The sequence below is a fragment of the Dryobates pubescens genome, chromosome Z (genome assembly GCF_014839835.1).
Source record: "Dryobates pubescens isolate bDryPub1 chromosome Z, bDryPub1.pri, whole genome shotgun sequence".
NCBI classification, from domain to species: Eukaryota; Metazoa; Chordata; class Aves; order Piciformes; family Picidae; genus Dryobates; species Dryobates pubescens.
The window spans coordinates 21,188,603-21,202,949 of NC_071657.1; the positions used below are offsets into that span (position 1 = coordinate 21,188,603).

Here is a 14,347-nt window from a genome sequence, read left to right on the forward strand (position 1 = left end):
GTCTTCCAGATGTGTGGAGGTGATTGCCAAAGAAGGCAGGAATCTGAAAGAGCTGTATTTAGTGTCCTGTAAGATCACTGACTATGGTATGTAGTGTACCTATACCTTTGGTTTTGTGACAGTTGAACTCTACTGGCTTTTCATTCTTATGAAAGTGTTGGAAATGTATAGATAAAATTTCTCAAAAGCCTTGTCCATAAAAACAGCAGTTGTACTGAAAGTGTCTGATGTGCTTAAAAATATCTGTGGTTAGAGGTATGAAAGTCATTTTATGTATTGCTGCAAAGTTCTGCATATAGAACAGATAATGCTGCAAGCTTAATTTGTTCTTAAACATCCTTTATTAAAGGGAAGTGCCGCTCAAAGGCTTTTTCAAGCCCTCATGTCATCTGTATCTTTGTATTTGTGGTACATAGAGGAAATGAACTGAGAAGTAAGAGCTTGACTTATTGTAGTATCACTCAGGTAGTCTCCTGTGGTCTTACAAATAGACTTACACCTTCACATGCATAGTTCTTCAGGCTCCACCAAGGCTAAGTAAGTAGTGTCTGAAGACTGTGTGAGTCTGTGAGTAGGAGCATACAGCCATGTGCAACAGTGCTTTTTCATTTGATAATCCTGAGAATGAAACACATTATTGTCCTTGATTTGGACATTAAAATCTTGACACCAACTTTAAATGGTAACTGCGTGCATTTTTACTGGGCTTTCAAAATGATGTTTTAAGGGTCTGATCTTGCAGTAATGTATAAATTTACAAAGAATTACTTTAAAACTTGGTAGTAGTGAAAGGTTCAAGTTTCTAATAGTTTACTTCCACTTCAAAAAACAGTTATTGAAAAGAAGTTTGTAAGGAGGCACACATTCAAAATCAGTGCTTTCTATGGCTGCACTGTAAGGAATCACTTAGAAGTTCTTTTTAATAATGCAGTTAGGACAGTTCAATGTCTCATAAAGTTTATCTCAATTTAGTTTATCTCATAGTGATTCCTGTAAGTAACCTGAAGAACATGACAACTGACATAATAACTGTCTCGTAGAATTTCTGTTACCTAATAGTTTTGGATTTTACCTAACTTTATAAGTCTGTGCTTCTAGCTGTAAAGTAATTGCACAAAGCTTTTCAGGTTAAATTCTTGGCATGAGAACATGAGATGAACTGTGGGGTTTTTGCTGATGCCTTTAAGATTATGACTATTGAAAAAGCATTCTAGGTATGTAGCCTTTTTGTTTTCTAAAATTGTTAATATTCCTTTTTCATATTGCCTCTTTTCATCATTTACTGACATATTTAGCGTCTTTGAGGGCATATGTTTGGTTTCTTTAAGGCATTTCTTCTGTGAGGATATTTCATTAAGAAAAAAAATACAAGTTTCAGCAAACTCAAATGATGTAGGGTTTATTTTAAAATGTTATATATGGAGCATAGCTGTTACAAGTAGATATCTGGAGTTTAAAAAGGATGCTGAATCAAGTTCAACTTAGAACTTAACTACAAATTGATTTTTTTTCCTCATATATGGGTTATAGATTCTTTTTCAAGAAGTGACATACAGCTAACAATGTTGAAATAGTTTTCCAAGATTCTGATAAATGGTAATGTTTTAATATTTGCGCTGCATATATAGAATACATAGAAATACATAGAATAAACCAGGTTGGAAGAGACCTTCAAGATCATCGCGTCCAACCCATCAACCAATCCAACACCACCCAAACAAATAACCCATGGCACCAAGCACCCCATCAAGTCTTCTCCTGAAAACCTCCAGTGTTGGCGACTCCACCACCTCCCCAGGCAGCCCATTCCAATGTGCAGTCACTCTCTCTGTATAGAACGTTTTCCTAACATCTAGCCTGAACCTCCCCTGGCGCAGCCTGAGACTGTGTCCTCTTGTTCTGGTACTGGCCGCCTGGGAGAAGAGACCAACATCCGTCTGTCTACAACCTCCTTTCAGGTAGTTGTAGAGAGTAATAAGGTCACCCCTGAGTCTCCTCTTCTCCAGGCTAAGCAACCCCAGCTCCTTCAGCCTCTCCTCATAGGGCTTGTGTTCCAAACCCCTCACCAACTTTGTTGCTCTTCTCTGGACTCGTTCCAGCAAGTCAACATCCTTCCTAAACTGAGGGGCCCAGAACTAGACACAGTACTCGAGGTGCGGCCTAACCAGTGCAGTGTACAGGGGCAGAATGACCTCCCTGCTCCTGCTGGCCACACTGTTCCTGATGCAGGCCAGGATGCCATTGGCCCTCTTAGCTGCCTGGGCACACTGCAGGCTCATGTTCAGTCTACCGTCAACCAGCACCCCCAGGTCCCTCTCAGCCTGACTGCTCTCCAGCAGTCAGAGCAGACTGCTCTGACCCCAGCTTGTAGCTCTGCATGGGGTTGTTGTGGCCAATGTGCAGAACCCGGCACTTGGATGTGTTAAATCTCATGCCGTTGGACTCTGCCCATCTGTCCAGCCTGTCGAGGTCCCTCTGCAGAGCCTCTCTACCCTCCAGCAGATCAACTCCTGCCCCCAGCTTGGTGTCGTCAGCAAATTTACTGATGATGGACTCAATGTCCTCGTCCAGATCATCAATAAAGATGTTAAAGAGCATGGGGCCCAGTACTGATCCCTGGGGCACACCACTAGTGACTGGCCACCAGCTGGATGTGGCACCATTCACTACCACTCTCTGGGCTCGGCCCTCCAGCTAGTTCCTAACCCATCGCAGTGTGCTCCCATCCAAGCCATGGGCTGACAGCTTGGCCAGGAGTTTGCTATGGGGAATGGTGTCAAAGGCCTTGCTGAGGTCCAGGTAGACTACATCCACAGGCCTCCCCACGTCCACCAGGTGGGTCACCTGATCATAGAAGGAGATCAGGTTGGTGAGGCAGGACCTGCCCTTCCTAAACCCATCCTGGCTGGGCCTGATCCCTTGGCCATCCTCTAAGTGTTGTGTGATTGCACTCAGGATGACCTGTTCCATAATCTTGCCTGGCACTGAGGTCAGGCTGACAGGCCTGTAATTCCCTGGCTCATCCAACCGTCCCTTCTTGTGGATGGATACCACGTTGGCCAGCTTCCAGTCCTCTGGGATCTCTCCAGTGAGCCAGGACTGCTCAAAAATGATGGAGAGTGGCTTGGCCAGCTCATCTGCCAGCTCTCTCAGCACCCTAGGATGGATCCCATCTGGTCCCATGGACTTGTGGGGGTCTAAGCTGCTGAGGAGAGCTCCTATCACTTGCTCATGGAACACAGGGAAACTATGCAGCTCCCTGGCTCCTTCTGCCAGCTCTGCAGGCCAGCTGTCTGGTAGACGTTCTTTCCCGCTAGTAAAAATTGAGGTAAAGAAGGTGTTAAGTACCTCTGCCTTTTCCTCTTCCTGTGATACAACATTTCCCTCCATGTCAACCAAGGAGTGGAGGTTGTCCCTGCCCTTCCTCTTGCTATTAATATATTTATAGAAGGACTTTTTGTTGTCCTTCACATCAGAGGCCAGTTTAAGTTCCAAATGTGCTTTTGCCTCCCTAATTTTCCTCCTACATGCCCTAGCAACATCTTTAAACATTCCATGGGTTGCCTCCCCTTTCTTCCAAAGGTGATACACCCTCTTTTTTGCCCTTAGTTCTGTTAAAAGTTCATTGCACAACCAGGCTGGCCGTTTGCCCCGGCGGCTCCTCTTCCGGCACATTGGCACAGTCTGCTCCTGAGCCTTCATTAGTTCTTTCTTGAAGCAGGTCCATCCCTCCTGGACCCCTTTTTAAGGGCTTTCTCCCAAGGAACCCTCTGAATTACTTCCTTGAGCAACCTGAAGTCCACCCTCCGAAAGTCCAGAGTGGAGGTCTTCTTGCTGCCCCTCTTAGTTTGACCAACTACCAAAAATTCAATTATCTCATGGTCGCTGGCCCCTAAACAGCCTCCGACCACCACATCACCCACCAGCCCTTCCCTGTTGGTGAAGAGGAGGTCAAGCATAGCCTTGCCCCTGGTAGGCTCACGCAGCACCTGGGATAAGAAGCTGTCCTCCATGCAGTCTAAGAACCTCCTAGACTGTCTCCTCTCTGCTGTGTTGAGATCCCAGCAGATGTCAGGCAGGTTGAAGTCGCCCATAAGGACAAGGTCAGGAGATCTTGAGACAGCCTTAAGCTGTCTATAGAATGCTTCGTCGACATCATCCTCCTGGTTGAGTGGTCTATAACAGACTCCAACCAGGATGTCTGCCCTACCGGTCTTCCCTCTAATTCTTGCCCACAAGCATTCAACCTGATCATGCCTAATCTCTAGCTCAATGGCATCTAGTGCCTCCCTGATGTACAGGGCCACCCCTCCACCCCTTCTTCCTTGTCTATCTCTCCTGAAGACCCTGTAGCCATCAATTGCAGCACTCCAGTCATGTGAGCTATCCCACCACGTCTCTGTGATGGCAACTACGTCATAACTTTCCTGCTGCAACAAGGCTTCCAGCTCCTCTTGTTTGTTTCCCATGCTTCGTGCATTAGTGTACATGCACCTCAGCTGAGCTGCTGGTTTGGCCTCTGACCCTAGCTTACTGCCCCCAGACTCTTGCCTGAGGGGACTAGTTTCAGCCCCTTCCCCCTTCAAAGCTAGTTTAAAGCCCTGTCGATGAGAGCTGCCAGTTCCCTCCCCAGAATCTTTTTACCTTTGGGGGACAGGCCATTCTCATATACTTGACCTCATATACATGACCTTTCCCCTTCTTTGGGACAGATGTACTCCATCTCTTGCCAGGTGGCCTGGTGCAGTAGAAAGTTTACCAAGATCAAAAAACCCAAAATATCTTCTATTTTAAAATAGAATATTTTACTTATTAGGGGATGAGATCGTCCTACTGAATAATACAAATGAATCCTGATTTTTCTTTCCTCTATTTAGCATTTGTTATGTAAATCGTAAGGAATAAGCATACTCATAAAAGGATGTTTTGTTTCTGCTTTTCACTTGGATTAGAAAATTTCTTTAGTGTGTGATCTCACTAAAACTATTTCTTGACTAATTTAATCCTTTTGAAATCTATTTTTAAAGCACTGTAATTTTGTACAATAATACTCAGAAGGGAAATAAATTTTTTGTGGGATAAATAGATCACACATAGACAGAATGGAATACATATGAAATACATTTCTGAGTTAAAAGTATTTCATCTTCACATATTACTGGTATGCAATTGCTTCATAAATTTATATAATTCAAATCTAGTTTTCACTTTCTCTTTCAAAATTATTTTAAACTGCTGCTGTAATTGAGTTCTGAGCTTCACTTCTACTCAGAATCAGTCTTTCTCTGGTATGTTTTCCTAACCTGCACATATTTATTTCTCTTTTGTAGTCTTTCAATCTCCCAATGCATACAAACAATAATCACACTGAAAAGAGTGGAAGAGTGTATAGATACTTCTTTAAGGACCAAGGCCTCTGTTACCTTATTTAGTGATCATGTGTGTTTTGTATATGTGTATGTTTGTGTGTATAAAAACACATATGTTTTTATTTCATATGTTTTCTTTCATATGTTACATATGAAAGAAAATGAATATATTTATTGCTTTCTTAGAAAATTATTTTTTCTTCCTTTCCACAAAAGCCATTTTCTACTTTTTGTTGTTACTCAGACAGCTGAACTCACTAAAGTAAATCAGCAGAATTACTAATGTTTCATACTAAATTTTGAGATTCTTTGCTTAGTTTTAAGGTTCTTTTTCTGTGAATAGACAGCAACTTTAATTCCACTAGACTGGAGGAATAAGTAGGTGGTAAGCAATCTGTTGAATGCATTCATGATACTTATTTTGACAAAATCTGTTGCAGCTAGTGAAGCACTTTTCTTTGCTCTTATGTTAAAATGTTCATTCTTTCAGAACTGTGAAGCAAATATTTCTATATAAACTCTGGCAATTATATGGATCAGTGAAAGCTTACTCTAGCAATAAAGGGGAGTTACAGAGTTTTGCATAGTTTAACAAAGAATAAAACTCGCAATCCCTTTCTCCATTTAAATGGTGTTACTGTTTATGTTGGAGTGTGCAGAGTGAGTTTGGAGTCTTCCACGTATTTCAGAAACTCTGTGTGTTTCCCTCTAGCTAGGAGGGAAAAAAATATAAGGTATGCAGCTTTTGTGAGGATGTTTTTCAACCTTTGAAGGTGTCTTCCAACCAATCTCTATCACAGGAATTGGAACTCTATCAGAGGACATCTTTGGTTCTGTTAAGTGTGTTCAGGAAGTTCATAGATAACTTTAGCCACCTGTCTGGAGTTTCCTGCAGGAATTGATAATTAAAAAAAAAATTAAATTAAAACCTTTTCAAAAGGAATCATTGAAGCAGAAAAGAACCCTTGAACAACATGTCGTCACCACAGCTAATTCATAACTATCAAAACACTATTTTCCCTACAAGTCTCATCAGTATTCCCAGGGTCACTAAAATTCCATTCAGTTTTCTTTAAAAGTTGATTGGAAATACCACTGTGCATCTTCAAGACCCATACAGTGAGAAAAATTACTTCAATATTGTATTTCTCATATAACATATAGTTGCAATCCTTTTGCCTACAGTACATAATAAAGATTTTATCTTTGGGCAATGACACAAGACAAACTTACAAAATATTTTTGTCATACTAGAAAATGAGTTGTCCCCCTTAACCTGTAACCTTAAAAATAATGTAGTGTCATAGCCATTTGGGGGAAGCTGGATGTAGATGCACTGTTGAATCACCAAGATTAACAGAGCAGAACCCTGTGATTTGTACACCATTGGTTTCCAGTTGGGTGTTCTAAATGTAGAAAATGGGACAAACCAGGTTTGGTTTGTCTTGCAGAGAGAGATAATTTCTTCTGTAGGAAACTTAATGTATGAGTTGTTAGTTTGATTGTTTGGAGATAAGCTTGACAGTAGTTTATTAGCCATAAAATTTGATTTTGCTTGTTGGTTTTTTTTGATCTATAGAGTGAGGTGCCTCAGTTCATTTTTGGGAAGATGCACCTAATTTCTGAGTATCAAAACACAAAATGTATTTCTCATATAACAAAATTTGAAATGGCCACAACTTCTGTGTTGCCCAAAATAGATTTTCAGATTCTTATGTATTAATTTACTATATTTTCTGTGTTAAGAAACTATATTATAGTACTGAACTTCCATTTTACCCAAGACCCAGCTTCTGCTCGCTTGTGGTATTTGTATTTCTTTGTTTATGCAGCCTTTTAAAAAATTGCATAAAACTGTATTCCTTCAGTACATGTATAAACCTCTGTATTGAAAATGTGTGCTATGTGCCTCTTTAGTGAGCTACCACACAATGTATTTATGGAATTACAACATCTAAAACCTTGTTGTTTGCAGGTCAAATGTGATTTAAATTACAAATAAACTATTACATATAAACGATGTATTTATGATCATATTATGCAGGTTAAGCTGATTGAAATTGTCTTTACATTTTGGTAAGCCCCCCTCCAACTACCAAAGAAACTTATTTTAATTTTACATTTTTGTGATATATTTTATTTCAAACAGTATCTGTAATTTCACACTGCCAGACAGAATACCATGCCTAGCAGAACATCTGATTTGCAGTTTGATGTTGATTTATTTAATAAAGACAACTGTGGAATTTGTATTTAACACCAATCTCTTTCTGCCTTGTTTATAATTTAATGTGAATGTTTAAAGCATTTAATATCTTTTGACAAACACCAATACTGTGTTTGACATCACCACATTGTCACACTGCTGCTATAGCCCAGCTTTGTATTTTGTTCCTTGAACTTTTGAATGCATTTAAAATTGTTCCCTAAACCACTTTATTTGTTGAGCAGCAATTACTCTAGCCTTTCTACACAGTTGTTCCCCAGCCTTCCTGTAGGTCCCCTTCAGACATTGGTTACGCCTAATTGTTGCTGTGGGGTTCAGCACAGCACCCACAGCAATGGCGATGGAATTCAAGCAAGGGGGTAGGGAGCGCCCAGCTCAAGTGCTCCTGCCCATGGCAGCAAGCCCACAAGACTGACGACTGCCTTCATGCAGCTTGCATTTGTAGCCCTCCTCTGGGCATGGTTCCAGGGGATTGGTTAACCTCTTCTTCTACTTACTGGCTGGCAATACTTATTAAGGTAGCACAGGTGACTCTTATCTCATCTACAGGAGTTGCTTATTAAGCCACTGCAGGTGGTTCCAATTTCAACTCTCCTTGCAGTTTCTCATCTTTTATCATCCAGTCCAGGGGACACAGTCCCCCACACCTAATAAAAAAGCATAGCAATGTCCAAAAATATATAGGTACAAGGTTGGTAGAATGAAGAGAAAGGGAATTAAAGTGCATAAAGGGAGTTCTTGAATAATATAAAAGAAGAAATTCATATACATGGATTTATTTTTTTTTAATGCAGTTTGGATTATTTTGTTTGTTTATATGCATTTCCTTTCCTTTCCTTTCCTTTCCTTTCCTTTCCTTTCCTTTCCTTTCCTTTCCTTTCCTTTCCTTTCCTTTCCTTTCCTTTCCTTTCCTTTCCTTTCCTTTCCTTTCCTTTCCTTTCCTTTCCGAACCTTTCCTTTCCGAACCTTTCCGAACCTTTCCTTTCCGAACCTTTCCTTTCCTTTCCTTTCCGAACCTTTCCTTTCCTTTCCGAACCTTTCCTTTCCGAACCTTTCCAAACCTTTCCGAACCTTTCTTTCTTTTCCTTTTTTCTTTTTCTTTTCTTTTCTTTCTTTTTTCTCCCCTTTTCTCCCCTTTTCCTTCCCTTCCCAAACCTTCCCTCTTCCTCCTCCTCCTCCTCCTCGTCCTCTTCCTCCTCCTCCTCCTCCTCCTCTTCCTCCTCCTCTTCCTCTCCTCTCCTCTCCTCTCCTCTCCTCTCCTCTCCTCTCCTCTCCTCTCCTCTCCTCTCCTCTCCTCTCCTCTCCGAACCTCTCCTCTCCGAACCTCTCCTCTCCGAACCTCTCCGAACCTCTCCTCTCCGAACCTCTCCTCTCCTCTCCGAACCTCTCCTCTCCTCTCCTCTCCGAACCTCTCCTCTCCGAACCTCTCCTCTCCAAACCTCTCCGAACCTCTCCTCTCCGAACCTCTCCGAACCTCTCCTCTCCGAACCTCTCCGAACCTCACCTCTCCTCTCCGAACCTCACCTCTCCTCTCCTCTCCGAACCTCTCCGAACCTCTCCTCACCTTCCCTTGCCTTTTCCCTTGCCTTTCCCCTCTGTCCAGGTGTGGGTCTCTAAAAATTTTAAATAGAATTGATGTTATACATGATGCAACTAAATGATCTTTTAAGAACACAGGAACTTTAGTAACTTGGAACTTACCCAGTCCTAGTTGAGGTTCAGTGTAGCTCTGCCTGTCTGTTTCTTGAAGAACATCAGGGACAGAGGTTCCAGCACATCTCTGAACAATGTTTCAGTGCTGCATTTCCATTCATAAAGATTTTTATGCTCTTCTTCTAATGTTCAGCCTAAACCATACAAGCTATATTGTTCATTGATCTTGTTACATCTTTCGGCCAGCTAATGAGTCAGTTGTGATTCTATTTCTTAATTATCAATACAACTCAGATCTTACCATGGTGGTGTATTTGTTAGAAGAAAAAATGTGTCTTCTTTTCATTTGAAATGAACCTGGAACTTAATAAATGTTAGCAAATACACATGAAAGCAACTTTCTTGGTTATCCAATCACTGCTAGGCTGCATATTTATCACATTGAATTTTCCCTTAGGCCACAAGCACTTTTTTCACTATTTCCTTTTAACTTATTAACTTACTATCTTTTTATTTAGAGAAAAAAAACTGAATTAATTAGATTTGCCTTCTTTTGGAAGTTATGTTGAAAAATCATTAAAAGTCAATGACAGTGTTGCCTGTAGCTTTTCTTTAAACCAGTAAGGATAGTGTGGAAAAAACCTAAAAGTTTACTTGTTAGCTTCAGTATTGTTATATTATTTTCATTTTAGTAAACTACAAGTTCTTTAAGTTTCAGTCTGTTTTGAAAGCAAACGAAGAAAACTCCTGATATGCAGGTTAAAGTGCTTTAATGTCCTAACCTACTAGCTCTCCTGGTAGCAACTCTGTTATATAAAGTGAAAGAGGAGAGTACTGAACACGTAGTAAGTAGTAGAATGATGCATAACATAATTAACTTAAAACAGTTGCCCATCTAGTGCAACAAATCCCAAAGTATATGCATGTTACATAATCTATACTCACTTTTCGTCTGAATCCCTGCTATTTCTTTAGAAGCAAGGCTTTGCACGTTTTTTGACTGATGAAGGGGAAAATAACAATGGAATCTAACCTTTACTGTTAGTCGGCAGTTGGCTGTATTTCTTTTCTTCTACAACATGAAACATTGTTGTCTGACTTACTGTATCAGTTTTTCTTGATAAATATTAATGATTAAAACAGTGTAACAGAGTTCCGAAGCTGTTCCCAAACCTAAATTTGGGGAATCAGGGTTCTAACTAAAGAAGTCCTTAAATAACATTGCTGCAACCAAGCTCTGGGAAATTAGTCACACAGAGGAGCACAGAACTGCTGGCTGGGAACACGGTATGCTTCATTTTTTTGCATAACTCAGATAAGCAGATGGAAGGATGACACTAAGGAAGAACAAGCACAGTAAGATATTTGAAATTTAACTCCCTTTGATTTGTAAATTTTTACTCCACATTCAACAGCCAGTGATAGTTTTTCTGTTGAATTTGGTGGTACCAGCACATCTGAGAAGTTCTTTGAGTTCCTGTACTGGAATCCAGTCACTAGTGGTGTGCCCCAGGGATCAGTTCTGGACCCCATCCTGTTCTATATCTTTAGTGATGATCTGGATGAGGGGATTGAGTCAGTCATCAGCAAATTTGCTGGAATTATGGTAGGAAATAACTAATTTCCTGTGTCCACCCACTGGGCTGGACTTCTGGACACAGAAAACACCCCTGTAGCAGAGGGCACCCAGCCCAAACTACTACAGGCCACCCTCAGTTTAAGAAGGGCATTGAGACACTTGAACGTGTCCAGAGAAGGGCAACAAGGCTGGTGAGAGGTCTTGAGCACAAGCCTTATGAGGAGAGGCTGAGTGAGCTGGGATTGTTTAGCCTGGAGAAGAGGAGGCTCAGGGGAGACCTCATTGCTGTCTACAACTACCTGAAGGGTGGTTGTAGCCAGGAGGCAGTTGGTCTCTTCTGTCAAGCAACCAGCACCAGAACAAGAGGACACAGTCTCAAGCTACACCAGGGGAAGTTTAGGCTCAAGGTGAGGAGAAAGTTCTTCACTGAGAGAGTCGTTTGCCATTGGAATGGGCTGCCCAGGAGGTGGTGGAGTCACCATCCCTGGAGGTGTTCAAGAGGGGATTGGATGTGGCACTCGGTGCCATGGTTTAGTCATGGGGTCTGTGGTGACGGGTTGGACTTGATGATCTTTGAGGTCTCTTTCAACCTTGGTGATACTGTGATACTGGAGAAGAGGAGGCTCAGGGGAGACCTTATTGCTGTCTACAACTACCTGAAGCGAGGTTGTAGCCAGGAGGGGATTGGTCTCTTCCCCCAGGCAATCAGCACCAAAACAAGAGGACACAGTCTCAAACTGCACCAGGGGAATTTTACCCTTGAGGTGAGGAGAAAGTTCTTCACAGAGAGAGTTGTTAGCTGTTGGAATGTGCTGCCCAGGGAGGTGGTGGAGTCACCATCCCTGGAGGTGTTCAAGAGGGGACTGGACGTGGCACTTGATGCCATGGTTTAGTAGTCATGAGGTCTTGGGTGACAGGTTGGACTTGATGATCTTCGAGGTCTCTTCCAACCTTATTGATTCTATGATTCTGAGGTCTTTGTTCTTTCTTTTTGGATCCGAATGGGACTGTTTAAATCAAGGCAGAGAAAGTGGAAAAACGTTAATAGAGAATTTTCTGTGACAAAGGTGCTTTTTTAAGAGTTGTTCTTTTAGCAGCTACTAACCAATATACTTAATCTGGATCTTGAAGTATCAACATTCTTTTTTGTCTGCAAATCCTTGTTTGTCACTGAAAGAAGTGATAATACCTTCAGGTTTCACTTTGGCTATTTAAATTATGCCTTTCTTTTTCTCTTGGTCGTTTATGGATAAATCAGTTCTTTATTTTTTCCTAGATGTAGCTCAACAGTTTAATGTAACAGAACATTTTCTCCACCATGCTGTACTCATGGAAGGGAAACAGTCTATAAATTAGGTCTGCCTCTTATATTTACTGCTGTTCATGTAACTATTGGAAAATATCTATGAAATGTGCAGGCACAAAACCTTTTACAAAATGTTTGAATTTTGTAACTGCACTGTGCTAGTAAGAAAAAAATTAAAAAGGTGATTCTGAACCTATGGCAACTAGTGATACAACCCATCACACAAGAATTCAGTTTATCAGTTCATAGAGATTTAATTAATTACATGGATCATGTGGAAAAAATGAGTCTTTCAGATAGCATAAAGAAATCATGTAATACTTCTGTCATGGATTGAATTGAACTTGCTGCTGTTACTCATATCATACCACAGTCATGCCAGCTTCAAAAAGTGGAAGTGCTAACTGGAGCAAAGTATTATGGGGCTTGAAGTTCGGATTGCAACATGGGAGGCTCCCTGTTCCAGTTGATGTTTGTGGGATCCAGCTTCTCGGTTGTAGTCTCTTTCTCTGCAGGCATGGTGGTGGAAAGAGTAAGAGTTGGTTAGCTGCTGGTTTTGGCTGAGTTGTTCTGGGTTTTGTTTTCACATGTATTTCACTGTGTTTCTTCTGCAAATAGGATAAGATAAGGTAACCATGCACTGTATTTTTAGATTAATGAGATTATTAGCTAAGGTAATTATGCATTGTGGTTATGATATCTGATATTATACTGAGCTCTTATGTCTTTATCTCAGTCCTGAGTTGTGTGTGTTACTCTTCCCCTCACATTTGTGTTGGGGGAGCAGGCAGATTAGCCTTTGTGCTAAACCATCACAACTTTTTAAGTAGAGGTAGACATAGCTCTTTCTTTAGTTGGGTAAAATTACCTATCCACACATCCTGTGCACCTGTATAAGATGCTTGTGATTCTTTCATCATCATTGTTGCAACTTTGTGTACTGTCACTCCTCTGATTACCAAAGTTTTCCAGTACTAGAGATGCTGTAGCAGTTTTCACATAAAAAGTCCATAGTCTTGAATGAAGATTTAAAAAAAAAAAAACATTTGTGTAACTCCTATGGGAAGTGGCTTAGAACTGCCCAGAGAAAGGTAAGCTTATTAGTGTACTTGATAATGGAGCACTGACAGGTCTTGTTGAATGGGAGTTGGTGCACATCAGACTGTGAAAGATAGAGCCTTGTTGGTATGGGTTTTTTCTGATACAGACTTTAAATCCTGAAGATCTGATGATATCACATGGGGAAGAAAAAGCAGTTTTGGATATGTGGGAATAAAAGAAAAAGAATTAAAAATTAAACCAATCTGTCGCAGCAATAACATGTGCAGCCATAGTTCAGAGGAGACAAATCTTTGTATTTTTGCTGTAACCTGGGACCTTCACCTGTTTTGACCTCAGGAAAAAATGTTTCTGCTTTTCAAAATTGTAATTGATTGTGTAAAATGCTTTCAAATTGTGATACACTTCATGCAGAGTTTATGGTAGCTTTCAGTTCTAATGATGGTCTTAAGGCGAACCCTGGTCTGTTTTGGAAGTATCAGCCTTCTCTGTTATGTTCTAGAATGTTTGGAGAAAAAATTCAAGTGTTAACTCTGGCCACTGCAAATTTTGAATATGTATTCCTGAATACACTGGGAATAATGTAGGAGATGAGGGTTCCTGGATTTTGTCAGTTGGGCAATTTTACTGACCTAAATATAATTAGGATGTAGTTTCAACCAGGGGAATATGGGCTGTGACATGGGGAGCTCTAAGGTGAGACCCGATAATATTAACTCCCAAGCCATTCAGCTTCTGTGTTGCTACCTGAAATGTAGTAGTAGGAATACTTTTAATTAAAACATGCCCTTTCATGTCCCAAATTTAAACATTTAAATCAGCCTAATCTCAAATCAGCCTAATCTCTATTATTATGATTCATTTATTTCTTTTCCAGGTGAAGACTGAGAATTTTTAAAAAGAAAGTGTCAATTAGCAACAAATAAACATATGCATCACAGTCAAAATTTGTCTTAGAATGATATACTTTATATGAGAGATATTGCCAGAGAAGAATCATATCTGTGTTCCAAAGCCATAAGCTATTGATGTCTGGTGCATTGTAGAACATTTGGATTTAAAGCACTGTATAAGAGCAAAGTTGTTTTTTCCTTGAAAAAAACCCAGATTTTATATTTTGAATAAACAGGATATTTTAGGCAATCTACTGTGAG

At 40.6% G+C, this 14,347-nt stretch overlaps 1 protein-coding gene across 2 annotated transcripts in view; it reads left to right on the forward strand.

The window, feature by feature from the left end:
* FBXL17 (F-box and leucine rich repeat protein 17) overlaps positions 1-14,347 on the forward strand; it is a 365,616-nt gene that overhangs the window by 262,252 nt on the left and 89,017 nt on the right. For both annotated transcript variants that reach the window (XM_054178266.1, XM_054178265.1), the window contains one exon: positions 10-86. In XM_054178266.1, coding sequence (XP_054034241.1) covers positions 10-86 — 77 coding nt within the window. The remainder of the gene's footprint in view (positions 1-9; positions 87-14,347) is intronic.